Source organism: Larus michahellis, chromosome 1 (genome assembly GCF_964199755.1).
Source record: "Larus michahellis chromosome 1, bLarMic1.1, whole genome shotgun sequence".
In the NCBI taxonomy this organism is placed as follows: domain Eukaryota; kingdom Metazoa; phylum Chordata; class Aves; order Charadriiformes; family Laridae; genus Larus; species Larus michahellis.
Window position 1 is genome coordinate 85,048,468 of NC_133896.1, and position 27,742 is coordinate 85,076,209.

Consider the following 27,742-nt stretch of genomic DNA (forward strand, 5'->3'; position numbering starts at 1 on the left):
CTCTAACCGTTACCTAGCAATTCTAAGAGAAAAGAGAAACTGAGGGATAGAGAAAGGAAAAGATGGAGAAAAAGACAGAGATAAAGAGGTCACCGGTCCTGGTACCAGCGTCTTTTTCAGGGAATCTTCCCAGGCATAATCTTCTTTCTTGGAAAAGTCTTCCCAGGTACGGTCTTTCTTGAGAAGAATTTTCCCAGGCACAATCTTCTTTCTTGGGAAGAATCTTCCCAGGCACTATCTTCTTCTATTGTTTCTTCTTTGTTACCCCCTAGGGGCACTTATTTTCCCCTTTTATGTTTGCTGAATTAGCATGGTCCACCCCCCTTGCTGAGGACAGCCTCGTCTCAGGTTTCTCCCTTCTCCCAGGGGACGTGTAGCATGATTTGGGTGCAGAGATGAGTGCCATAGTCATACATGTTTAGCATGATCTCTATAATCGTCATTAGCATATGCGGGGTGTGCGCTTTCATATGCATTTCGCGGATAATGAAGCAAAGGTCACTCATCGGACACAATGGCCTTGAGAACTGAGAACTAGCAAGCTCACCACACGAGTGGCAGAACTATCCTGTCTTCACAAGACAGTTCTCCCACACTTTCAGGCGCCAGAAGTGTTAGCCTTATCAGTTCTTTGAAGGCTAAGCCTGCATGATTTATTTCCTTGCGAGTGTTTGAGGCCTTCCACTGAAGGCTTGGAGGGCCTTCTGCCCCTCGTTGGGGAATTTACAGGGCGTCCCTTACAGTGGAAAGGTAAGGACAGTGTTTAGTGACTCAGGGTAACCTGAACTGAAGGTAAGCACTGTGCTTAGCTTTCATCCTATTTTCAACATATTGTGACCCCACGAGCTTTATTATGAAGATAAGTGGGGTGGTAATAAACTAAGCATAAACTAAATCCCTTTCCAGGTGGTGTTGCACCATGGATCAGATTGTATCACAGAACTCAGTTTCATCAGTGTTTGTTAATTCTCACCATATAAAAATCTGACTGGATTTACAAAAGACAAACAGTTTTTTCCCCTCACAGCAAAGCAGAAACTTTAAGCCTCTGATCAGAGGCTTCAACAAGGCCAAATGCCGGGTCCTGCACTTGGGTCACAACAACCCCATGCAGCGCTACAGGATTGGGGCAGAGTGGCTCGAAAGCAGCCCGACAGAAAAGGACTTGGGAGTGTTGGTTGATAGCCAGCTGAATATGAGCCAGCAGTGTGCCCAGGTGGCCAAGAAGGCCAACAGCATCCTAGCCTGTATCAGGAATAGTGTGGTGAGCCGGACTAGGGAAGTGATCATCCCCCTGTACTTGGCACTGGTGAGGCCCCACCTCGAGTACTGCGTTCAGTTTTGGGCCCCTCGCTACAAGAGGGACATTGAGGTGTTGGAGCGTGTCCAGAGAAGGGCTACAAAGCTGGTGAGGGGTCTGGAGGACAAACCTTATGAAGAACGACTGAGGGAGCTGGGGTTGTTTAGCCTGGAGAAGAGGAGGCTGAGGGGAGACCTTATCACCCTCTACAACTACCTGAAAGGAGGTTGTAGAGAGATGGGGGCTGACCTCTTCTCCCTGGTGACAAGTGATAGGACGAGGGGAAACGGGTTCAAGTTACGTCAGGGGAGGTTTAGATTAGATATTAGGAAACATTTCTTCACTGAAAGGGTTATTAAACATTGGAATAGGCTGCCCAGGGAGGTGGTGGATTCACCATCCCTGGAGGTGTTTAAAAAAAGGGTAGATGGGGCACTGAGGGACATGGTTTAGAAGTGGCTCTTGTCAGGGTAGGCTAAAGGTTGGACTCGATGATCTTAAAGGTCCCTTCCAACCTCAACAATTCTATGATTCTATGTCTTTTTCCATGGCAATGTAATTAAAAATATGAGTAAAAACCTCAACAAATAGAAAACCAATGCAGGATTACAACGTAATTTTCAAGACAGCATACTGGGAACGTGTGGCTCAGACTACCAAGAAGCAGCCATTTGATCAACTTGTCGGACTAGACACAAATAGATGTAATTTTCTTTAGAGCTGCTGCCTAGGGAGTTACGTAGGCATGTGAATGCCCGCTAGGTCCCAAAATTGGCTTGTGAGCTTTGTCTAAGGAGCTCCCCGTCAGAGGATGCAGCGTATGTATGGAAAGTCACTCTTGCAATGTGATGAGTGCTTTTGTACCGGGGCACTGTGGTATTTGGGAAATGCAAACCCTGGCTACTTCCCAGACTGCAGTTCAGTTGGTGTGGGTCACAAATAAAAAGGGTTGCATGTCCTGCGCAGCTCCCCAGAGGTTCCTCATTTCTGCTGCTGAGGCAGACAGCTGGCTTTCTAAGACCTGGAGAAATCAAAGTGGCTAAGGGCTGGAGGGGCTGGGTCCAGGAGTAGAGCAAGGGGTTTGGAGGATGTCTCTCCTTCTTGTCCCTCTCTGTGGCACTGCAGGATATAAAGGTATCTGGGGCCAAAGGAGAAACATGTGTTTTCAAGCTCCCCTTCCTTCACTCGGTCAGCTTGGATGGAGTAACACGTCCAAGCTCCCCAGCACCTCTGGGAGGAGTTGTTCAGATGCGTTTGGGACATAATGATGCACAAAATTACAAATTGTCCTGTGCTCAGGACCTTGCAGGACCAACCAACGAATTGGCTTTAATTTGAAAGACTTATATTTGGGTTAGTGCTCTGCCAAGCCAAGGCTAGGATTCACTGCCAACGGGGCTGAGGGCTCTTTTGGCACTAGATGATATTAGGTAGAATCACACAGTGAGGTGGCCCCGTCTCCCATGGGGACTGTGCTTTCTTAATTAACCCGTGTGGGAGCTGAGCTGTGCTTACCCAGCTGCCAGACACAGGGCGGCTCGTGTGAAGCGTCGGCGGTGAAACTATGGGGCAGATAAACTTTGTGTATGTAGGTGTGCTATGGGTGGCTTCCCAAATTAGTCATTACTTATCATTACAAAACCCAGAACTTTAGAAGTTGTGTTTGCAACACCTTGCTCACAAGTGTCACAGCTAATAAAAGGTCTGTTGTCTGGCTGGGGTTATAAACTGGCACGTGAAGTCAATCTGTGTTACTTTGAGTTTAATAATAAATGGAACTGTAAGTCATAAGTAACGTGGTTGTGTATGTTTGCTTTCTTTCATTACAGCGAGATGAAAAATTTGCTTATTTCTCTCTTTTACTTTCTCACTTACCTTATTTGGCACTGCTTTAGCGTAGCTGTTCTCTGGGCCTGCAGAGTGTCAAATCCCTGACTTCAGCCTCACTTGCCTTTTCAAGCTAGTTTACCTTATTAGTCTATTCACTGCTGAATTTGCCCTTGCTGACATAATCTTCATTAGTATTTTTTTTTTTTGGTGTATCCTATCTGGCAGTGCTTTATCAATAAATAACCCCAGAGGTGTTAAGTGGTAGCAAACTTCCCAGAGACCTCCACAGGCAACTGACATGTCTCTTTTCCCAGACCAATTGTCACATCAGCCTCTGCTGGGAGAGGAGCAACAAAAAGTGCTAAAATGATCAATAATCATGGATTGTGAAGACAGGACTAACTCAAGGAAAAATTTCCCCTTAAACTCAGTGTTGCATAAACATAGTCACTGTTGACTAAGTTACTGCTGTTAGCGCTTCCAAGTAGCCAAACTTTTATTTATCACTCTACAATTACAGACTCTAGTTTTTTACTGTCTCTAGTTGTAAGTTTGCCTGTAGTTCCTCAAGTTACAAAATGTCATAATTTTTGAAGGCCAATGAGAAAGAATAAGATCCATTTAAATCCACCTTCCTTTCTCTGCAAGGTGCAATTCTTGTGCCGTAGTATTGCGTATTATTACTTTCTTGTCAAGATGTAACTGGCAGAGTCGCTGGGGTACTCACCCATTCTTCTGGGGGCTTTTCAGCGTCTTGGACAGCAGATAGTGTCAGCAGCAGTGACACTTTGGGTAAGACTTTGGGTAAGACTTCGATTACACCGAGCGCTTTCTCGGGGACTTAGAAATTTCTCTAGAGAATCTCTACCCTACATTTATAGCCAGGCTGTATCGTTTATAATTTTGTCGCGCGTTTGTATACTTAACAATAGCTTTATTTGCACGTGCTTTGCAGACAGTGTATTTATCACCGGCAATCCTAAAGAACCTGTATATCTGTTGTTTAAATAAACTGCACTGTTTAAGTAGCTAGTCGTTTCGCTTTCTCACTGAACGCGACCAAAACTACAGAGAGGCCGTGCTAGTTCAGGAGCACGACTAGACTGAAGGTGCAGCCCACTATTAGTGTATCCAAATCGTAATAGTTTAATACATATTAAACGCGATTGGACTGATAGTGCTGAATTGGGCATCACTCAGAATTTAAACCTAGCCGCACCTAGCCTCCCACCTCGGTGAGGAGTGTTAGAACGCAAGGGGGTTTATCTTCTGCCAAAACCACTTGGCCCCGTTTCATGCAACACTGAGGACTCCAGAGCTGGATGCAGGACTCCAGGTGAGGTCTCACCAGAGCAGAGTAGAGAGGCAGAATCACCTCCCTCGATCTGCTGGCCACACTTCTTTTAATGCAGCCCAGGATGCAGTTGGCTTTCTGGGCTGCAGGCGTGCATTGCCTGCTCACATTGAGTTTCTCATCCACCAGCACCCCCAAGTCCTTCTCCTCAGGGCTGCTCTCAAGGCATTCTCCACCCAGCCTGTCTTTGTGCCTGGGATTGCCATGACCCAGGTGCAGGACCTTGCACTTGGTCTGTTTGAACTTCATGAGGTTTGCATGGGCCCACTTCTCAAGCTTGTCCAGGTCCCTCTGGATGGCATCCCTTCCCTCCAGCGTGTTGACCATGCCACACAGCTTGGTGTCATCTGCAAACTTGCTGAGGGTGCACTCAATCTCACTGTCCATGTCACCGACAAAGATGTTAAACAGCACTGGTCCCAGTACTGACCCCTGAGGAATGCCACTCATCACCCGTTTCCATGTGGACATTGAGCCATTGACTGCAACCCTTTGAGTGCAGCCATCTAGCCAGTTCCGTATCCACTGAATGGTCCAGCCATCAAATCCATGCTTTTCCAATTTAGAGACCAGGATGTTGTGCGGGACAGTGTTGAATGCTTTGCATGAGTCCAGGTAGATGATGTCGGTTGCTCTCCCCTTATCTGCCAATGCTGTGGCAACAGCATAGAAGGCCACCAAATTTGTCAGGCACGACTTGCCTTTGGTGAAGCCATGTTGGCTATTACCAATTACCTCCTTATTTTCCATGTGCCTTAGCAGAGTTTCCAGGAGGATCTGCTCCATGATCTTGCCAGGCACGGAGGTGAGACTGACCGGCCTGTAGTTCCCTGGGTCATCCTTTTTTCCCTTTTTGAAAATGGGGGTTATGTTTCCCCTTTTCCAATCAGCAGGAACTTCACCAGACTGCCACAACTTTTCAAATGGAAAGTGGCTTGGCGACTTCATCTGCCAGCTCCCTCAGGACCCGTAGATGGATTTCATCCGGTCCCATGGACTTATTCACCTTCAGGTTCCTCACATGGTCCCAAACCTGATCTTCTCCTACAGTGGGTGGTTCTTCATTCTCATAGACCCTGCCTTTGCATCCTGCAACTTGGGCAGTGTGGTTGGAGTCCTTGATGGTGAAGACTGAGGTGAAAAAGTTGTTCAGCACCTTAGCCTTCTCCGTATCCTGGGTGACCAGGTCTCCTGTCTCCTTCCTGAGAGGGCCCACACCTTCCCTACTCTTGCCTTTACCCCTGATGTACTTATAGAAGTTTTTCTTGTTATCCTTGATGCCTGTAGCCAGATTTAATTCTATCTGGGCTTTAGCTTGCCTAATCTGGTTCCTGGTTGCTTGGACAGTTTCTCTGTATTCCACCCATTCAACCCGTCCTTGCTTCCACCCTCTGTAGGCCTCCTTTTTGCTTTTGAGCTTGTCCAGGAGCTCTTTGTTAATCCACGCAGGCCTCCTGGCATTTTTGCCTGACTTCTTCATTCTTGGGATGCACCACTCCTGAGCTTGGGGGAGGTGATCCTTGAATACTAACCAGCTCTCTTGGGCCCCTCTTCCCTCCAGTACTTTTTCCCATGTTACCCTGCCAAGTGGGTCCCTCAAGAGGCCAAAGTCTGCTCTCTTGAAGTCCAGGGTAGTGAGCTTACTGTGTGCTCTCCTCACTGCCCCAAGGATCTTGAATTCAACCATTTCATGATCACTGCAGCCAAGACTACCCATGAGCTTGACACTCGCCACAAGCCCCTCCTTGTTGGTAAGGACAAGATCCAGCATAGTTCCTCTCCTTGTTGGCTCCTCTACCATTTGAAGAAGAAAGTTGTCATCAACAGATTCCAAGAACTTCCTGGATTTCTTGTGCCCCACTGTGTTGTCCTTCCAACAGATATCAGGGTGGTTGAAGTCCCCCAGGATGACCAGGGTATGTGAACGCGGTGCCGCTCCTATCTGTCTATGGAGGACCTTATCCACTCTGTCATCCTGGTCAGATGGCCTGTAGCAGACCCCTACCGTAATGTCCCCTGACCCTGCGTTCCCTTTAATCTTGACCCATAAGCTCTCCTTTGGGTCTGCATCCATCCCCAGCTGGGGAGGGAGCTCCATGGAAGATGCATTTCTTTGATGTCTACTTGTGATGTGGCTTTTACACTTGGGTCTGGGTGAAGCTCACATAATTAGCAGCATAGTGTGTTTGTGTGTTGTCTCCCTGGAAGGAGAAAGTCACCTCTGAGATTGCAGTGCAGGGAGTTAACGGGAATTTGTATCATCAGGTCACTTCTGGCAAGAGAAACAGATGAGCGTGTGCCCCTCTCATGGCTCTGAATGGGACATTCAGCTGACCTTCGTTGCTTCCTTTGCTTTGGTTTCCCATTCAATAGTTAGGGTGTGAATGCTGGAGTCCAGAAATCCACTTTATCCCTGTGCCACAGCACTTTTCAGAGTCAAGTAATCGTGATTCAGGCAGTTACAAAGTGACACCTGTGTGGTCTATTCTTCATGAACAACAGTAACTCCTGGTTGTCCTTAGTTGAGGGAGATGGGGACAATTGGCTGGGATCCCTTCCCCTGAGACCTGGTGCTTATTCCGTCATCTAAGCTACGGTGTATCGGCTAAGGATTGTTTGTCCTACATTATTACATCATTTTCCTCCTCCCTGATTTGCTTCTTTTAGAAAATGAATAATAATACAATTTCCCTACTTTATTTAATTGATTATTTGGGTTGATAATACTGTGTCATCAGAATGTCAGAAGAAAAGCTTTAAATATTGAAGTCTGCAGGTTGACCTTTTAGTCTTTGTTCTTTAGAATGAATTGGAACTTTCTTGCTGATGGCTTTAATTCATTGATGCATCTTAATGGAAAATTGATTTTTTTTTTCTCCCTAAAGATCACATTTACATAAAAAAAAAAAAGGAAAATGATATTTTAAGAAACAATTTGCTAACAAAATGACAACGATGTCTTGAGGTATGCCCTGAGTTTCAGGGTTTGAAATTATTTTCATTAAGGAAAGGCTCATCATAATGCTGTGACTTTTTATCTCATTAAACTCTTTGCTATATTGCAAGGAAGTGAGAGATGATTACTAGTCATTATCTATTCTTGCCTTACAGAAAACCAACACCATGAGGTGCATTCTCTGGCCTTAATTTTCAAAACTAGTAGGGCTGAAAGGCTCATGCACTATTTGTTCTCTAAAAACAAACAACACCCAGAAACCAACAAACAAAAACCCCTCGACATCCTTCTGTTTTCTTATTGGACTAGGACACACAGTATAAATCTTACAAAGCCTAGAGCGAGACTGGCAAAACGCCAATCCGATGAAAGAGCATCATTATAAAGTCAATACCAAATGCCACTAAGAGTGCCACTAACTTGAAAAGCAGAATGAAAAAAAAATTTCTGTCTCCTCTGAATAGTGTGGGTCAGACTTTCTTCTTCATGCTAAACGCTGTTAGGCGAGACTGGAATAAGTTTGTGGTGGCCGTAGCAGTAGCAGAAAGGTTGAGACAAAGCCATGCCTTTTATCTGGAGCCCTTCAGTGCCAACTGGGGCAGTTCCCCTTTTCTTTTTCTCCTTACCTCTTTACCTTACTTTTGCTTCAGCCTACATCAAGCAGCTATGGACTATCAAGTGGATATGTAGGAACTCAGAAATGTCAAGCCTAGCCTTCTTTCTTCTGCTGTCACAGTGAAACTATGATGACCCAGTTTCCTCCTAATGTTGGTCCACAGACGCCCCCAGGGCCTCTCTGGCCTCCTCTCTTTCTTTCTCTTCTCTGATACGTAAGATGTTCTTATCATAAATGAATTACAGTCAAACCGTTTCAAGAGGTGTGTTGTGGGGTGGGGAGACTGAACAGATTAGGAGGAGAGAGGAAACTGGGGAGCCGCATGACTTCTAGAAGAATGCAAAAAATACGAAGTTGGTGTAGCAAAAGTATTGCTGGTTTTGGGGACAACAGCAAGAAAGCCAAACGGCCTGTCTTGGCAAAGAGGTGCCTTCGAGAAACGTAACGATGCGGATTTGGCCCTAGTGGTGTTGTGAGCCGAGCTCCCTTGCCTGCAGCAGTGCATTAGACCTGCAGAATCTGTGGTACCCATGTATTTTTTTATACATACATATATATGCAACACACAGACACGAGTGTTTTTATGTCTATTTAGCCTGTGCTGTTGAAAAGATGTCGCTATCTGTATTTGCCGGCGCTCTGTGTGTGCTGTATGTTCCGTGAGACTTCTGCCACAGTGTTTAGGAGAAAACCGGCCAACAGACGATGAGTAACAGGCTGCTTGCACGATTGTTTATACGGTAGGAAGAAAGACTTCCCGCCCAGAATTAGTCATACATGCTAAATACCACCTCAATTTTCATGCCTTTTTGACAAGAGTCGATCTGGTTGTTTCTTTCTTTGCTTTTATCAAGGTATTTTTAGTTTTTTAATTTAAAAAAAAAAAAAAAGCCTTTTGGAGAAATTTAAAGGAAAATGTATTTGTGGTTTGGCAAAATAAGACTGAAATGACAAACTTTCTACAACAAATATGATTTTTGGAAAGGAGTTATTAAAATGATTTATGACTCTTGACAAAAACATTTTATCAGTAATACATGGTGAAAATATTTCATAGTGTGCTTTTCTAGAAGCAATTCTTTTGAAAACTAACAAATTCGTAAGGTTTTTTAAACTTTATGATATTTAATTGCTTTTTTTATGTTGGACAGAACACTGTTGGACAGTGTTGGACAGAAACTGGAAAATACTAATCCATCCACATCTACCACCTCCAAGTCTTTGGTCTTCCACAGCCCCCTTGGAATTTAACAACAGACATTTTTGAAAGGCGTTTTAACTTCTAGCATTCAAAATAACGTCTGAAAAACATTCCTAAAGTTTTAGTCACTGAGTATGTATGGTTTTAAAAATTAGGTAAGACGTGCCTTACCTTTGTACTGAAATTAAGGCAGCTCTGGCTACTTTTTCTGTTAAATTAGTTTCCCGTCACATCCGTTGGCGGTGCAGAGCGTGTCCCTGTTTACGGCATGCTTGCACCTTGCTATCCTCCTGTTACACTTAATTGTAATGGCAATCAGTATTAAAATCCACTCCTCTCCCTTTCCAGAAACACAGCTATGTGGGGCTTTCACCCTACCGAGATTCTTCTCCTGCCTTCCAAAGTGGTGTGTGTCTATCTGCACTCATATGTTCATCCATAGATACATAAATGCCAAATATTTTGACCAGACCTGCCTTGAGACGTATGTATAATAGATATATTATTATATACATATGTATCTAGGCATATATACACACGCATATATTTATAAGATTCCAAGTTTCTGAAAATGAGATTATTGCAAGGAATTGCAGTCACTAGAATTAAAATGGCAGTACTGAAACACGGAACAATGGCAGTTTGTGCTCGGCGTTTGGGGTGACGGATCCCGCTGTGCTCCTGCTGAGTGCTGGAAGAAGCTCGGATAATCTGCGTATCACGAATCTTCGTGAAGCGTTGGGGAACGAGCCAAGATCCAGTAGGCCAGCTAAAGGAGATGCGAGTGGACTGGTGGTAGGTTTTGCTGTGCGTATGTATTTGAAAACAGAATTGCTGCATCTACTAAGGGAACGGCAATGTTTTGATTTCAAGGTCTTCCAACGCAGATAGCTAGAAACATTTACTAGACTAAAGCTTTAATGTTAAAATATAAACACAAATAATATTTTCTTTTCCTGAAAATTTGATAGAGGAGACCTCTGAGGGATGTGGCATTCTCTTTATCTACAAATACACTGGCAGAGCGCCTGAACTCAGACCTTGGGACAGTGTCTTTGCTTTGGCAGCTGGAGGTTTTTGGCTACTGAAGTCCCCAGCTGTGGAGATTTTATTTCAGCAAGAAAGATACTTTTTTTTTTTTCCAGAAATTTTTTTTTTTTTTCATAACAGGAAAAGGTAAGAACTACTCTACCTGTAAAACCAGCAAGCAAACAAACAACTTTCCAGTTAGCCCTGCTATTTCTCAAGGTGATATCATTATCTTACTGTGCCGCTGCCTCCAAATGGCCCTGGAGGCATCATTTGAAGTACAGTGAAATATTTGTCATGGAGTCAGAATGTTCTTCGCAGTTCTGAGAATTGCTAGATTAAGATTTTTAATCTAGCAGATTAAATCAGATTAAAAGCAGATTAATCTAGCAGAACCTGAAAGAGTATTTTGTACCCTTCTTGGAAATGCATATAAACTATGATTATTTCCCTCCCCACGCCCGCTTATGCAATAACATCCTTAAACATTTGTCTCTACGTGGTAGGGTCTTGAGGTAAAAGCATACCGTATTTTTCTGGACTTTAAAACCTTTTTATGCCAGAAGACCATTGTGGTGTTAACACCAAGTGTAAAATAAAGCCCTTATTTTGTAAAACTAAGAATTTGGGGGAATATTGTCAGGTGCAAATGGTATGTTGCTCAAGAAGTCGGTCAGGTTATTACCGATTTGTCCTTGATGAAGGCCTGTCCCCATCACCTTCTGGAGGACACTTCACCACAGATGGAACCTTCCGGGTCGTACGTATCGGGGTGAGAGTCTCACTGTCATTACTTTCAAAAATGTGGAATTTCTCCCTCCTTGATTTCCCTCTCCTTGCTGTGCAGCAGGTCCTTGTGCTGGCAGCCGCCTGTAGATGGGGCTGCCGTCCCGTGCTGGCTGGGGCACTGGCAGCTGTGGGACAGATGTGGTGCACTGCAGTGGCCAGCAAGTAACCATCTACCTTTAGCAACTTAGGCGACGCAAAGTGACCATAGTTTTAAAATATTTTGTTTTATTAAATGTTTAAAATAACATAAACATCATATTAACAATTTTATGGCTGAGGTTCTCGTAATTTGTGACTTTACCGTTTTATCTGATTTGAGAGCTCAAAAGATTACACCTTAACATTAGAAACTTTGTAATTAAGTTTTATAACAGTAAGTTGTCTCATAGCTAACAAGAGAATAGAAATAGCAGATAGAACCATATAAACTTTGGACAGTGGGAGAGTACATATTTTACTATAAACTGGGGTCTGCCAAGATTATTTAGGAACAAGAAACCTTTTACAAGCAGTTTCATGTTAATCTGAACAAACCAACTCACTTCATAGTTGACTTTTAAGCAATAGAGAAAAGTGGGATAGTACATCTTTAATTATTCCCCAAATATGCATATTCTTTGTTTTTATTTCTCTTAAGTAAGACTGTACCACCTTCATACCGATATTTAGCACCATGTAATGGGATATTTACCATTTAGCTTCCAGGCAATGTACAGTATGTTATTTACTCTGCGCTAGACTAAAGGGTCCAATTGAAAGAAAAGTTCGTCCTTGCTTTCTGCGGTAGAACGTCAACGCTGGAAGAGCAACAGCATGCTTTCGACCATGAAGCTGTAGCTTATTTACAAACAAAAGAATGCCCCCCCTCCCTCTTTTCCCAGTTGCTTATTTGTGATGAGGATTTGATTAATAGTACTACAGGCTGGGTCTCCTTTACACTGGGAACTAGGGTAGGTTTTAATCACATCGTCTTAAACTGAATTGGAACAGTGCATACCAAACAAGCACGGCCTGGCATTTCAATATGAGCTCCGCTATTTTTACCATCTCTGTATGTTGTATGAGAAGACTGGTAGTGAAAGATGTAACTATACACACGGGCATACATCGTCATGTTCTCTTAGAAAATGTAAAATAAGAAATTTCTTGAGGAGGTGGGTAATGTGCCAACAGCCTGTAGTATACCAGTATGTCTGTTACCCCCCCTCCCCCCGTCCCAAGAAAGAATTGTATTTTCTTAACAAAGTTGTTGGGATAGTGAGTGGAGGGGTGAGGAGAAATTTTATTTTTTGGTAACAGACATGCTGGAGATAAACAGCTTTGGTCGTCAGTCAAAAGGCAGTTTAAATTCAGATTAATTTTAGGGATTTGGGTTTTTTGTTATGGTGATTTAATAAAAGAAAAAAAAAAAGAGAGAGATACTTCTTAATTGCAAGCTCATGCCCATTGCTTTTTGACAGTGAAATGATGTTCTGCGTTTCATTGCTTTCGCACAGCAGTTCATAGCTGTAGCCTACGGACTAGTGTATATGCATAGTATCAACAAAATCGTACATCGGGTTCAGCAGTGGTCCGTGTTATTTCTGTAGCAGCACTGCAGGCTTCTGACACCTTGAGGGGGTAGATACACTGCAAGTTCATAGGGTACAAGCAATTACAGAGGATAATCCCATTATCTTGTGGCAGGTATTTTCTTTTGCGTCTGGGCAGAATGACTGCCACTATTGTTCTCTGTGCTGCCTGCTGGTAGCTGGGGGAAGGACAGATGAGCCTTTTAGTCCATACAGTTTATTACAAGAGCCCATAATGATAACGAAACGCTGATGGAGCTCTTCCCTGGCTCCTTGGGAGGCAGAGTCCTCTGGGTTTGGCAGCTTAATCTCGTCTGATCCCTTGAGTCTCTCTTTGCTCGTTTGAGCTGGACGCTCTGTGCCTAGCAATGCTTCTGCTGTCTACGAGCAGAGGCTACAGGAACGCTCCTTCTGCTCCTCTCTCCTTCCCACAGCACCGACCATGCTACCTCTGAAGGAAAAAAAAAAACCCAACCCCCAAAAGCTTCAATCTTACAGGCACTAAAAGCTCTAGCCGTTAGCCATGAGTAATATCCACTCCTGAGTTGTTTGCGTTAATTTGTGCACGGTTGCCACAGGACCTCCGATTTAACTAACAACTGTATTTGGCTTTTCTTTTGTCAAAAGCTTGTGAGTATACATGAAAAAGCAACAGCTAGAATAGGGAAGAAAAGAAGTGGCTGTCACTTGGTGTTTTCTTTTAGGTATTTTCCCCAAGACTTGGGTTTCTTCAGAGCAGATACAAATGCACGAAGGAGCACACAGTAAAATGTCAAAGATAAGTCACCGCTTGAGGTGAGAACAAGCTCTTATGCCAGGTCCAGCTTTCCACGAGGACAGTCATGACTAGCACCCAAAGGCCATTGCCATGTGTCGGTCTCAGCATTGAAGTTTTTCTGAAATATTTCTGTAGTTCAGACAACCACCTGAAAACATCTCAAGCCACAGGAAATGGATTAAAGATTCAAGTTTTACTGCATGTTATATCCGTGTTAAGAAAAGCTAACAGCTCGATCCCCCCTCCAGGCAAGGCCAGCGCTCTGGAGCCAGCTGCTGGCAATGCTGCGTGGGCTATGGAAGGTCTCCAGAAGAGCATACACCATCTACAAACAGATATGTTTCTGCAACATCCCAAGCAGCTCCTGCTGCTTTCCAGAGATGCATTGAAGCTTTGCTGCAGCTGTTACCTTCAGCAAAATGCTGAAGAGCTTTATAACGTGATACCACCATTGTTCTGAGTGAAACCTGAAGCGTCTTTTTTTGCACGTGCACAAAACAGGTCGGGATACGCTCAGGGTGAGAAATGATACAGCTCAGACCTGTTGGGACAATAGAGCCTGTGCAAATAACCGTGAATGCCTAGAGGCGTCTGTGAGGCATGCATGGCACAGGAGAAGCATTGGGGAAGGGAAGGCAGGACACTTTACTCACAGTAGGTCTAGTCTACGTCAGCCAGCTGTTGTAGGTGTAGCAGGTCTACAGTATTTCACTTTTCTGTGAAACTCAAGTTTGTGTCTCTCATGCACAGCAGAAGACTTCTGATCCCCTTAGCCGTGGCTTCCCTTTGTATGTAACGCAGGCACGTAAAAAGACCTCTTAGGATAGGAGTTAAAATTCTTACCTACTTTTTTGTATGAGGTTTGATTCAAAATAATCTGCATTTTTGTTTTGTTTTGTTTTTTAGCCTTTCATATGAGGAGACTGGAAGCTGGCTGATGACTGGTTATTTACTCGAGCGAATGCAGCCTTTCTAGAGGAAGCCCTACAGAATCCTGCCTCACTCCGCCAAGGTAGCCACAGTCCCTGCACAGCTATGTATAACGCAGCTGACCTTCACCATATGCACTGCTACGGAAGCGCTGTACAGGAAATAGCTGGTCCCCGGCTCCTAGGTTCTCAGGCAGTGACACCTCGCTAATGTGCAATGCGCAGCAGCCATTGCCAGCTTTCTGGAGTTGGAAGTATATCTAACAACCCGTACAGTTTCATTTTTGAAAGTACGCTTTCAAGGCAAGAGCTTAAAAAAATTTGCATCTTTGTAAACTGGGTGTTTGACCTAATTGAGCACAGATCAGAAGTAATGTGTGACAAACACAGCGGCCTTTGCTAGGGAATGCCAGAGCCTTGGTCAGGTTCTGCTGCAGGCATCCTTTGGCAATTGCTTGAAACTAGACCTCTGGGGCATAAGGGGGAAGATTAATTCCTTGCACCTTTAGAAAAACATTTGAACTATCGTGGAGGCCTAAGGTATAAATATACTGTCATCCTAACTGACTCTTGCCTGCACTGCCAAAAACAAGTATAATTTTTTAAGAATGCCAGCTTTGTAAATACTCTGCTATTCTCGGCTCTCCACAGATCAACTGTGTGATTTTTTTTGTGATGTGGCATTACTTTTTCAGACAGCTAGCATGATAGAAGACTAGAGAGAGTGGATGCTGCATTGTTTCAAAAACTAGCCGCTTTAAAGTCTGATAATCTTGAGTCCTTATTCAGTGTTGTCTGAATAAAAAAATATTCCAGTACTAGATTTGACTTTGAAAATCCGATAGCATGATAAATCTGTTGCTGTTGCACTAAGGCTGTCGTTGCACCAGCTACTTTGAAGAAGGCTCACTCCTTCCTCCTCAGAGGAATTCATACTTCACTAGGTGAAACAAGTATCTCCAATAGCCATGAGTGTTAGGAAGATCCTTGGGTTCCTTTCTGAACTGCAATGTAGGACAAAATGTACTACCTTCACAGTGCGTGATTGTTTTTACACAAAAGTCAATGAAACCTTTCCTATTCTCCACAAAAACAAGTTTCAGACTTTTTAATTCCTACTGACAGGAGTGGCAGCAGAATTGGCCTGATGGGATTTCCTCCGTCCACATCTTTACACTTTCTTCGCCAGTGGAAGTGATCAACGGCAAAGTGATTTAGCTGTAATGAAAGCGTGAAGGACAGTATCAGGCTGTTTTTGAGCTACAGGGAGAGAAGTTTTCTGCAGACAAATGGAAGAAGGAAAAAGACCTATTCCTCAAAAATAATAAAGAGTTTCTGAATTCTTCTTCAATCTTTTAAGAAGTCTTCTCTTCATTCTTAGTGTAAATACAGCATTTTTCAAGCCAAAAAAGTGTTCCAAGCCAATTGTGATAAATGCAAGAACAGGGCGTTTTAATAGACTGCAAACTTAACCGCAGAGAGAAAAAAAATACCTCTGCATAAGAAAGCAGCGTGTGTGAGTAGGTACGTGAATTCTATGCACATCTTCAGTTACAGCTTGAAAGTATCAGTCCTCAGTATCAATCTACAACAAGATCTGAAAACTGTTCAGTGTGTTCACTGGCCTAGTGTAACCGGTCTTTTTCCCCCTCTAAGTTTTGAAAACTGAAAAAGTGAAATCGTGTTTTTCAATAAGGTGCCATTTCACTGAATGAAAATGAACGAATAGCCTCTTTAGGAAGACCTCTTACAGGTTAATTTCCTTGGCTGGGTCTTCTCTGATGGCATCCTTTTCTTCCAAGGTTGTATGCTTTAAATTTGCCTCTTTTGAGGAAGAAGATGGGATTAAGATAGCCTAGGTAGTACATGGGAAGACAATGACTTTGGTTAATCGTTACTCTTACACATCAGACTCTAGATGAATGGTTCCAGCTTGACCTGTTCCTAAAGCTTCAGTTATGGCTTTAAAAATTGGCCTAGTCCTATGGAAGAAAGACCACCATGTATTAAAGCATTAGTTAAAATTAAAAAGGTGAACATATAACAGTGCACAATAAACGCAGGCTGCTGTTGGAGGGAGTGGATATTTCTGCTACTTTCAGACCCCGATGCCCATAGTTGCTGATTAGAGGAGATGGCGGTCCTTCTGGAAGAGACCGGTTGCTGATGGGTGGCTTCAGTGCCTGATGGTGCTGGATGCCCTGAAGTAGGAAAGGAACTTGTAGCAGAGGCTCACCACAAAGTACCAGATGTTTCGAGCCATCTGTGACCTTGCAATGAAAATGCGCCAGATGATCACAAGGAGGGTGGTGTTGAATGCATATCGGATGTTCCTCAGCCTAAGAAAGAGAAAGAGACCATCTTATGCCGAAAGACAAAACCAACAAAAAGGTTAGCAGCTTGCTTCATTCGCTACAGGTAATTTTGTAAGAAGTCCTGTCTACAAGTGGCCCTTGGGCTTTTTGCAATTCCTGTTTTGGTGAAGACGCTGTACCTAAGATGTCCCTACCATCTTGCCAAGGACTGTGCTGAAGTTATGGTATAGTGACTAGTTAATGGGCTACCTATATTGCAAGTGTCTCTTGTTCCATGTACTGTCATTTCAGACCAGAATAGACAACGGAGCCGTACTGAGAGCTGTTTTCTTAATGGCAGTCAAGTTCCAATACTTTCTGCTTTGATTTGGTGTATTGGCTATTTTTTACTTAGTAAGATTGGTGAAAGGCTGGAGGACCTTTGCAGGAGCTGATGAATAAGGTTATCCTTTTTGGTTGAAGCCTTGCCCTTAATGTTGGGAAATTACTCAATAATCATAAGTGGTCTTCACTTTTGCAGTACTGCAGCACTGGGGGTTTGGGTTTGCATTTGGTTTTTTTTTTTACACCCTATATTTAAATGGCATTAATGGGTCTTTAAGATGCTGATCATCTTGTCCTCTTTCTTTCAAGCAAACTTAAGCAGTTCTCACTTTCCCAGTGTCTGACCAAGGGAAGAAAGCTTCATACATAACATGGCCAAGACTGGTTTAGTTTTTCTAAGAGTCCTTATTTTTTTTGGTTTTTTTAGGTTGTTTTTTTTTTTTTTATAACTTTATGACTGCGCTATACCACACTGCCTATTTAGGCTATGAGGCAGTTCTTCACCTGTTACAGAGGTTCTTCTAAATCCTTTAATAATGACCCATGAACGAAGAACTTGTTTAGGATTCCTTGCTATGGCAACAAGCTGGTTTATGCTTCTAGCATTTACCGTGCACAAAAATGGTTTTCTTAAAGAAAACAACCAGGCTCTTACTCCAAGGGAGTTGCTCCTTCTCCTTTTGCCTGCACTTCTCAGTAAAAGGGCTGGAGAAGTCAGGAAGAGCATAATCTTTAACTGAACAGGAGAAGGACAATCTCAAATTGCTCATTCAGACTCTCTTAAACTGTCACCTAGGACTGAACACACAAACTCTCCACCAATTTGGAGAATTTTTGCCCATTCTCCCGAAGGAATTAGAAACTTCAACTTTAAAATGAAATCTAAAATCATACAAATGCTTAAAGTTTTTATGCAATGTCTTTGAATTGCTAAAAACTTTTAGGAGCTTCACAAAATCTAAATCTGACCCTTATTTTCATATTTTAATTCTGAATGACCTTACGCACTGTAACTTCATTACTTGGTCATCGGCTAGGAAGGGATAATATCTAGCCCCTAATTTTTAGTGTCATCAAAAGTCCGCTTTCTTCTTCAGGACGGAAAAATAAAACACTGACAACACTCTGTAAGAAATAAGCTATGCTCTGTTTATCTCAGTATTATTCAACCACAATTATTGCCATGTAAATAGAATAATTTTCCTCAAAAGCCATCCAAGGTAGCCAGGAGCTCTTGTCCTTGTCACTGGGTATGACTTACTTTCGTAAGTGCTGCTTTGCTGCTGGAATGCCAGCCATGTCCTCATTTAGCAAGTACTTCTTAGCACCTAGGCAGTAGCTTTCAATGTATTCTGACCAGTGCAGCTGGCGAACGTCAAAGTTGTATAACTGGGATTTAAAAACAAAGAGCAGAAATTAAATGCTAGAATTCAAAACGAGTTCACTTTAAGCATCAGTTCTTCACTGACCTCTGTTCCTCACAAGGCCCTCTCTCTGAAGTTCTTAAAGTCATGAAGTTTCCAAGAAGACATGGGCACTAACAGACTGTATTTCACAGCTGTTGATTAATGTCTTACCCAGCTGGGAATTTGGGTAAAGCAAGCAGAAATTTAGTGCTAGCTGGCAGAAAATAAAAAGATAAATTTGTCTTTCAGGTGGCAATTTCTGCATAAATACACTTATTTGTACAGACGCATACACAAACCCACCATATCAAGGAAGAAAAATGGCATTCCACTCAGGTAAATGGATTCATCTGAAAACCTCCATGCAGTTTTTAATGTGTCACTAGAATGATGTATAAATAAATGAATTGGACATTGAATCAACAGGTGCCTCTGCATCAGTATTACTCTGTGCTGCGCTCTCTCTCAGCATCTAGATAACAGAATCCAAGAAATGGGTTACTCTGGTTTGGCATCAAAAATTCTCAGTGTAGAGCTAATTACCCCAGATAATTTCAAATGCTGATACTGGAAAAATTGTTAGCAAGCTCTCAGGTGGCTGCCTGTCTGTTAGAGCAAAGAAAGGATCCGTAAAGAGAAAGAGGTCGTCTTGTAGAGAATTATTTTTTTTTAATGAGTGAGTGAAATGAATGGCATTTCCTACTTACAGGGAAGATACTCAGACGAATGCCTTCCCTTCCACCCCCATGCCAATCCAAGCCATTTGCTTTAGTGCAAGAGCTTTGGTATCAGAAGCAATAACTTGAGCAGAGAGGGGCTAGCTAACTATGTCAAATACAGGGGGTTAGCTACTGTGCAGATCCCGGTGTGTCTGTTAAGATATGTACAGAGATCTGTGCTGCCCGTAAACTATCTATCTTGAATACTGCTTACAACGTAGCAGTGGCAGCACTGGATGCAGTGCACCTCACCAAGTTCTCATAAACAGCTTGGTGAGACTAAAACACTGTCTAGCTTGCAAGCTTGCATGGAAGTCCTCGATGCTCCCTTTTTTTTTTCTTTTTTTTTCTCTTGTCTTTCCCCATTTAGGTTCCCTCTACATCTGCTGTAGTCACCACAGTGCCACTGCTCTTAGAATTTGCTGCATGCACTCCCTCTGCAGACTAGGGAGGAAGACTCTTGACTCTCTTATGAAGAAAGGCTGAGAGAGTTGAGTCTGTTCAGCCTGGAGAAGAGAAGACTGAGAGGGCACCTCATCAATGCTTATAAATATCTAAAGGGCAGGTGTCAAGAGGATGGGGCCAGACTCTTTTCAGTGGTGCCCAGCAACAGGACAAGGGGCAACAGGCACAAACTGGAACACAGGAAACTCCATCTCAACATGAGGAGGAACTTCTTTACCCTGAGGGTGGCAGAGCACTGGAACAGGCTGCCCAGAGAGGTGGTGGAGTCTCCAACTCTGGAGACATTCAAAACCCGCCTGGACGCGTTCCTGTGCAGCCTGCTCTAGGTGACCCTGCTCTGGCAGGGGGGTTGGACTAGATGATCTCCAGAGGTCCCTTCCAACCCTACCATTCTGTGATTCTGTGACTCTACAACTGGGAGTCTCCAAGAATTTAATGATGCGCGCGAGACCAGTTTGATGTGAATGCTTAAGTATCTCTTTGCAAGGAGATACTGACCAAAGGTGCATTCAGGCTTATCACAAATGTACTCTTTGTGTTCCTTCAGTCTTTCAGTTACAATCCCATTCTGAAGTAGTATTGCAAACCTATAAAGACTAGAACAGAGCTTGACATCCTGCAAATTAATTGCTCTCTGGGGAGAGCATTAAATAAATTAGGAATTTTTTTCATATTGTTCAGGGTATGACACTACGTGTTAACTAAATTTCTCCACACAGTTCCCATTAAAACCAATATGGATGAAAATGTCAAAATCAAAATTTCAAGGAATTTCCATCTAGATCACCCACCACAGCTGCCACGTTAAGACTTCAGTTAACATGACCTGTCTCAGAAGAAAGAGCAATACACCTCAGGAGAAAACATTCTCCAATTGTAAATGAAAGGTTCCTGATAAGTTAATTAATAAAACAAGGAGAAAATAAATTATTTCAGGTTAAAGTCAATTCCAGTCATCTAGGCAGATGTCATTCGAAAGCTCAACAAATATACCAAAAATAAGTGCTGCGGATGAACAGGACAGGAGATTAGCAATCCTTATTAAGGATATACTTACCTTTTTGTCCTCTGTGTTAAGGTGACTCATTAACATATTCATATTATCTGAAGACCAGTCCCAGGACTGGGTGGAGAAATACTGCAGGAGCATCATAGACTTGTGCAGTCGATTGATAATCTTCATCATTCTGAAACACAAGAGGAGCGTCGGAGGTGGATAGGAAGTTTGACCTTATGCAAAAGCCGTGGGTTTGCTCTGTAGGTGTTTTCACCAATCCAGATGAATAGGCATTGCAATGCCTGAGGAGCACTGCACTGGTGCTCACCAGGCCGAGAACTTGCTCAGCAAGTCTAGCTGCTCCAGCTGAGTCTTAAGCCTACAGCTACTCAGCTTTTATTGTTCGCTGGAACACGGGTGCAAACATTCCTGCGTTCCCAGGGCAGGAATGATGCCTAACTTACCGGCCAGAACTAAACTAGGGCTGGAGGCCGTATCTACATCATGTGCCACGTATGAGGTGAAGGGCCTATCTGAACTAGTATGAACACAGCAGATTCCAAAACCACAAAGGTATATTGCTTGCTTCCCGAGGTGGATACTTCTCTTTCTACCACACAAATTCTTTTCTGTTCTCAAGCCCGGGTTGGCTCCCAAAGCAAGGCTCCGATTTTTGGAGTTAGCTGCAATACAGAGGTGACTGCATCTGCAGCACAGAGGTGACTGCATCTGCAGCATGGACAAGCTCTAAAGTCAATTGCTCAGCTTCAGTTTTCAGGTAATGGCATCATTTTTGTGTCTTTGGGCTTCTTTGATCTCTCTCTCTAAAAAAAAGTATTTAAATACATATTTTGTTTTTCTTAAAGGCTCTTTCTCTCCCTGTATAATATAGGGGTATTTTGGAGGGTTATTTTATGTCCTTCCTTATACAGGAAGGGTCTGATATCATGCACTCACGGTGGATGACCTTGAAAAGTACCTAAGCTTTTTTTTTGTGTGCACGTATGTGTAACTGTCTGAATGTCTTCCTGGCGCGTGAGTGTCCTGGTAACGATGAAATCTGCTGCGGGGGCATTGCTGCTACACAGGGACTTTGGAAATGTAGGTTCAGGTCTCTCGTGTGTCTTGGCCTTTTTTTATTATTCATTTTTTATATAAGAGGGGATGACAGTAATGCTGTCCTACCTTGCAGGATTATTTTACAGTTGTCCCAGTGGTCATGAGTACAAAAGGCCTCTGGGAGGCAGTTGTTTTTAAAGTGTGATATACAGTGCTCAGTCAGTTTTGAGAGAACACCACGTTCTCTCAGACTGGATAAGGGCAAGAGAAAGCACTAAAAGGCTGATTTCTGTGGAAAACAGAGCTGTTTTCATAAGAAATTTTGAGCTGCCCAGAGGGTAACACAGTGGCCGTGACAAATAAAAGGCGGCAGTCTGGGGAAGAATGGTGCCAGGCTGGCCTCTCCCTGTGCAGATGTGACTGCCACGACGATAAGCACTAAGCACAGCAGAAGACGACACAATGAGTACATCAATTCAGAGGAGAACTGCGCAGCTTACCCAAAGCGAACTGAAAGAGCACTAAAACCTTACACAGGCACTCCTACTCAGACTTAAAGTGGCTTTCACTTTGGAGGCAAAGCATCAGATTAAGGGAACCTTCATTCTAAATAATTACGTGCCCATTGATTGAATGCAGTTTATCTAAAATACTTTAAAATTACTTCAGATTAATCTTCCTGATTGTGCCTGTGCATGCAAGTACTATGGGGCAAAGCTTTGTGAATATTTTAATAGCTTTTAGGAACTTGGGAAACAAAGTATATGGCTAGATTGCAAAGATCTGAAGTTGCTCCTCACATGGCTCCCCAAAAGCCATCAATATCTTTAAAGTGCTTAGGGTTAATGGAATGCATCAGAAAAAAATGATAAGAGAATCAACTGTGTGTCCCTACTTATGTTTTGAAACTAGGCTATCCCCCTGGCCTCCTGTTAACGTGGGCGGAATAAGTTCTGACTGTAGATTTACCCAAAACAACATATCTGAGTGGCTAAAAGCAAGGGTCAAAAAGAGAAATGAAGCATCTAAAAAGGTATGTGTGAAAACTGCGTTTCATGCTAACTGACTGAGATAAAATGTTGTCAACACATTCAAATTATTTACTGATTTGGATGAAGGAATGGTCCACTGAAAAGCATCCAGCAAGTAGAAACATGCTTTTCTGCAGCCTCTGAGAGGCTATGGCAAAGATTTCTTATAGAAAAAAAATCTCATTCTCCACTGTGGAGGGACTGAGAGGAAAAAAATCAAGTGTTAGCTGTCACTGATAGCCATATTAGTCACAGTTCACAAATGCATCTTGTCTTCTAGAAAACCGTTTACAACAATGATTTCTATATTTGCTCCCATACTGAGCCTTGCATGAGCAGATTCTCAGGTGCGACAGATTGCCCCAAGAGACTACTGCTGATCTAAACCACATTGTTTTCTAAGTCATGGATGGATGTGCGGTAATAGCAGTAAGACATTTAGGGCAGTTTTGCTAGACATCTGGCAATTTATGTGAAATGAGCTAACACTTAAAAGTAAGCTTCTCAGGAGAGGCAGTATATAAAAGTCTAAAGCTGAAGGAGATGACTCTTGTTCCTACCCTTTGGTAAATAGGGAACTGCGCATGATAACTACAAGAGGAACCAGGAGTTGCCCGCAAGTACCCTGCAGTTCAAATTAGGGAAAGGCATAGGCTGGTCCTGAATAAACAGTAGACTTGCGAAACCCTAAGCAGTTCCCAGATAATCCGTTGCGTACAATAACCCATCACCTTATGATGAGTTGAGTACGGATACAGTAGAGAACAAAGCCTGAGTCTTGGTCCTGGCAAAGAAGTTTCTCCTTTCTGCTTGCAAATCTGGCATAGAGTCATGGACAGACTTCAAGGAACTGCCATGAAGGTGGCTTGTACTTCAGTAGATGGGAGTGACAAGGGGGAAGACAGTTAAGCCTAGGTGCTCTGTTTGAAACAGAGGGAAGAATTAAAGGGAAACATTAAAGTAGGTTCAGTGACATATTCACCTTTGGTTTTGTTTTTTTTTAAAATTTGAATATGATTTACTGCCCTTAGAGCATAAAGGCCTAATATTTAGGTAGCTGTGAAAAAAAGAAAGCGTGAGATGCTACAGTGCTTTCGACCACATTACACAGTACCTGGATGAGCTTAAGTAGCACGTAAAAAGAAAAGGGGAATTATATTTTAAACGGGAAAAGAGAAAAAGGACTCAGTGAAATCACAAGTTCATTGCTATGCTGTGTTTGCTCAGGTCACAAATTTGAAAGTTCAGGTGAAGAGATCTTTCTCAGCATGAGTTCGTGCTGAGCTCTATTTGAAATTTAAGTACAGTATTGTAGCCAATGTCCATTGGCTACCTATGCCAATCAACTTTATGAAAACGTCAATTGTAATGGCAATGGCACGATCTTACTGCTGCCTGTTTCAACAGAGTTTGGAGATTCCAGGCTATTCTTGCTCATATTCAGTTTACCTCTATTTTTAGAGTAATTCTTGCTTCCTGGATAACTGGAATTCTTTTTATGGACCAATTTCCCTCCATAGCAGAATGTCTGAGAGAAATCAGAGCAATACATCAGCCAGGGATCTCCCTGCAAACAGCTGAAGCCAGCTTTCTAGCAAGCAGAGAAGCACAGAGCAGCTGACATGGAACGCAGTGTTGGCGTACGGCTCTTGTGCTGCACAATAAATTCTCCTCCATGATGGCAGGGAGTAAAAGAGGATGTTGGTAAAAGAGTTATGTTATTTACGCCAGCATTCCTTCCACATGGGATGTGAGCCAGTGTTCCTCCTAGCCATGACACTGCCAAGATTCAAATACCAATTGTAATGGTAAACTGTTCTCATAACTACAATTCAGAATTTATTCATACTCGAAAACAACTGCTTTCTAGATTTCAGGGTGTTGGGCCACTGCTGGCAACCGCTAATTATGCATCTGGTTTATGGGAAAAAAATTTAGAATCTTCTAAACCTTGCCAGTCTCAAGTCTTTATGCAAGCTTGAGTCTTTACTCATGACAGATAGCAGCAATCGCATCAGAAAGTTGCAGTGGTGGAAATCTTCCTATACAGAGGACACCATAAGTAGCAGTCCTCTCCTGCTGGCCTGGGAACCTCTGAAGCTTGTATAGCTAAATTTAGAACACGTGCTGTCCCCCAGGTACTGGAAATGGTGGGAACCCTAGGCTACGCTTAGCTACGGCCATACGGTTCCTTTTCTTTTTAGCAATCTCCTCAAGACAAAGAGACGGGAGATGGGACTCCAGGCTGAGGCAACCAGCTCTCAGAACTCGCTAGAGATCTGCTCTCCATAACAGTGACAGGCGTGCAGAAGGCTGAAGGCATGCGGTTTCTTACCTGGGCTTTCTCCCTGTGAGCCTCATGTACAGGTCATAGAGTATGGCCGGTGCCTTGTGACTGACGGTTATCCAGTACTGGTTTATCAAGTAGTTGGACGTCAAGTGAGCATTGGGTGTTCGGAAGGCCTGCTCCAGCGGGTTCCTTTTGAACGTGGACATGACATACTGCTCTGTAAGGGAACAGGCATTTTACTTAAAATGAGGCACTGAATTTCAGTTGTGTTGGGCACAGCCATACCAACATGCTGCAGTAAAGCCCAAGTTACAGTGCTTAACACGTGCAACTATGGGTTGGACAAAATCACCTCATGGTCCCTTCTGGCATTAAAACTGATGACTCCATCTATTGCTTATCTGAAACACAATCTGACTCTAGACTTAATAGCGGCAGACAAACTTCCTTATCAAAACGCCAAAATGTAATGGAGGAAAAGCAGGCAGTTGTAGCCTGAAACGCTTCAAACCAAGGAACTGCAGTTCTGCTTTCACCTGCAGTAGATGTAGAAAAAACTGGTGTTAACATATCTTCAGATCACTGAAAGCAAACTGTGTTCTGCTAGCATACAACAAAAATGACATTTCTAATTCCCAATCAAATTTTCAAAAGGGCTGATGTCAGTATCAGTCTGAGTCAGGGACGGGTTGTTTACACACACAGGGTGCTGCTTCTAGAAAGACTTCATTATATCCTTTCAAACCACATCTGACCCACAACACCAAATACCTCAGCCTGTTTCAGAGGAGCTCTGGATGCACTAAAGCAGCAAATTGTCTTGCATCCTTAACTTGAAAATCAATGACAGGGTGGTAGTCTTTCATTCCCTTTGTATGATGCCACAGAAGTGGCATCTTGATGTACATATCTGGGGCATTTGCATATTGCAGAGGCTTAATAGAACTGCGGTAGTTGAATATAAGACTATCATCCTAGGGACTGATAAACAGATGGTGCTCCTATTCCTGAGCACCAGTGAGCTCAACAAAGAAGAATATGTGGGCTTTTTTTTTTTTTTTACTTTTTAAAAAATGAATTTGAGAGTTACGACATCAATCTGTGCTCATATTATAGTTTACTCTCTAAGCTTATGTTACAAATAGAAAATCAGACGAGAATTTGCAAGTCACAAGAAACATCCAGATCATCCTTAGATAAGCAGATTCCAATCATAATATTCACAGTCCTCTCATGTATCTGCGGTCAGCTCATTACTGCACTTCAAGCAGCGATTTTTGCTGTACTTGTTCTACATAACAGCAACTAGACAAGACTGGTTAGCCACTTAGCTGCTAAGTTGAGACAACAAAGACTTTTAAAATAGTACAATTTAGTTATAGAGCAAGTTCATTTTTGTGCCCCTTGCACTGCAAGTTTAATGGCTAAAGGCCAGTTCTGCTGAAACTTATCTTGCATCTGAATGGCTAAAACCGACTGCCATCCCTTCCGTTTCCCGTAGCCACACTGCAATGATGTGGTTATCTTGTGGTCATCTTGCGGGCTGCGGTATGGGAATCTTATCCCTTGCAGCATGTTCTCTCAAAACGGCAAGGATTAGCAAAAAACTCCTATTTAAACTTTCCCATGTAGTTCTGCCTGGCAGGGAGGGCTCAGGGGAGTGGTTTTACTGAAGATTTGGAAAGGTGCTAACTCCTGGCAGGGGAGTGGCAATAAACAGTTTGGGATGGGCAACTGGGAAGGAAGCCACTGTCCTGGCCCAGCTCTTGGCAGAGTTTGTGTCTGTCTAAGAAAAGTGTGAGGACTTTTTTTTTTTCCTCTGTGTTACCAGCATGGCCCTTTACTACAGTTATACTGTGACAAAGCCCTAGCTAGCTTAAATATAGAAAGGTCTGCTCCCAGTTTGGAGAGGGCTGTATATCTGTGCCCGTTCAAATAGTAACTCACAGTGATCCATGAGTTATGGAAGTTCACGGGAGGGCCATCCTCCCTGTAAGGAAGTTTCTCCAAGAGACACTTTAAATCCAAGTTTACTTACAAATTCTCATCTGCTTATCAATATTTAAGTTTATTTAGTTTCATTCGGTCACTTCATTTCCTAATGGAAACCTATCGGTTTAACTGGGAACCATTGGTATTTTGGAATTGCGAAACTTCTGATACTGCCTGCAGCACGTGTTTATGCCTCTGTTTATTCAAATCACAATGTTTCAAATCATGAGTCTAATTTTCAGCTGTAAACTGGTTGAGAAGGTTCCCCTTTGGAAACATGTTACTGCCTTTCTTTTCTCTTTGCATTTTTGGCATCTTTGGCCAGGATAGCAAGAAAGAAGTAATCAGTAAGTGGAAAATGCAGCCTTTGGCATTTCAGATCACTAGCCAGACACCAAATTCACACAAATCGGCAATACCCCTATCATCTTGGTTACTTAAGGCTTGCAGAGGAAAATGTAGCTCTAGTAAAGCAGCTGCAGTGTTATGCTGTGATATTACTCAGTGCAAGAAGCACTTATGTCAAGAGCAGATGAGATATCTGCTGAAAACTCCAGAAAAATTCTGAAAGTCAGGAATGAAAGCTGTTTTGTTTTAAAATGCACATACAAAGACAGCGAGACCAATCTGAAAGACGTCCTGTAAGGAATTCAGGAGAACACCAGTTTTGCGTAACTTGGAACAGTTAATGCTATGGGCGTTTTCTTTACAAACCTTCCTTACCCTGGCTTGCACTGACTCGGCACAATTGCTCTATCTCCTGATTTCTGGAAAGCATTCAACTCTGCAAG

The 27,742-nt window shown here is 42.9% G+C and overlaps 1 protein-coding gene across 4 annotated transcripts in view; it reads right to left on the minus strand.

The window, feature by feature from the left end:
* Positions 1-12,530: 12,530 nt before the first annotated feature.
* FAR2 (fatty acyl-CoA reductase 2) overlaps positions 12,531-27,742 on the minus strand; it is a 155,822-nt gene continuing 140,610 nt past the window's right edge. For all 4 annotated transcript variants that reach the window (XM_074589633.1, XM_074589652.1, XM_074589661.1 and 1 more), the window contains 4 exons: positions 25,005-25,176; positions 20,640-20,769; positions 18,254-18,381; positions 12,531-16,692 (listed from right to left, as the gene is read on the minus strand). In XM_074589633.1, coding sequence (XP_074445734.1) covers positions 16,530-16,692; positions 18,254-18,381; positions 20,640-20,769; positions 25,005-25,176 — 593 coding nt within the window. In that variant the 3' untranslated portion in view covers positions 12,531-16,529. The remainder of the gene's footprint in view (positions 16,693-18,253; positions 18,382-20,639; positions 20,770-25,004; positions 25,177-27,742) is intronic.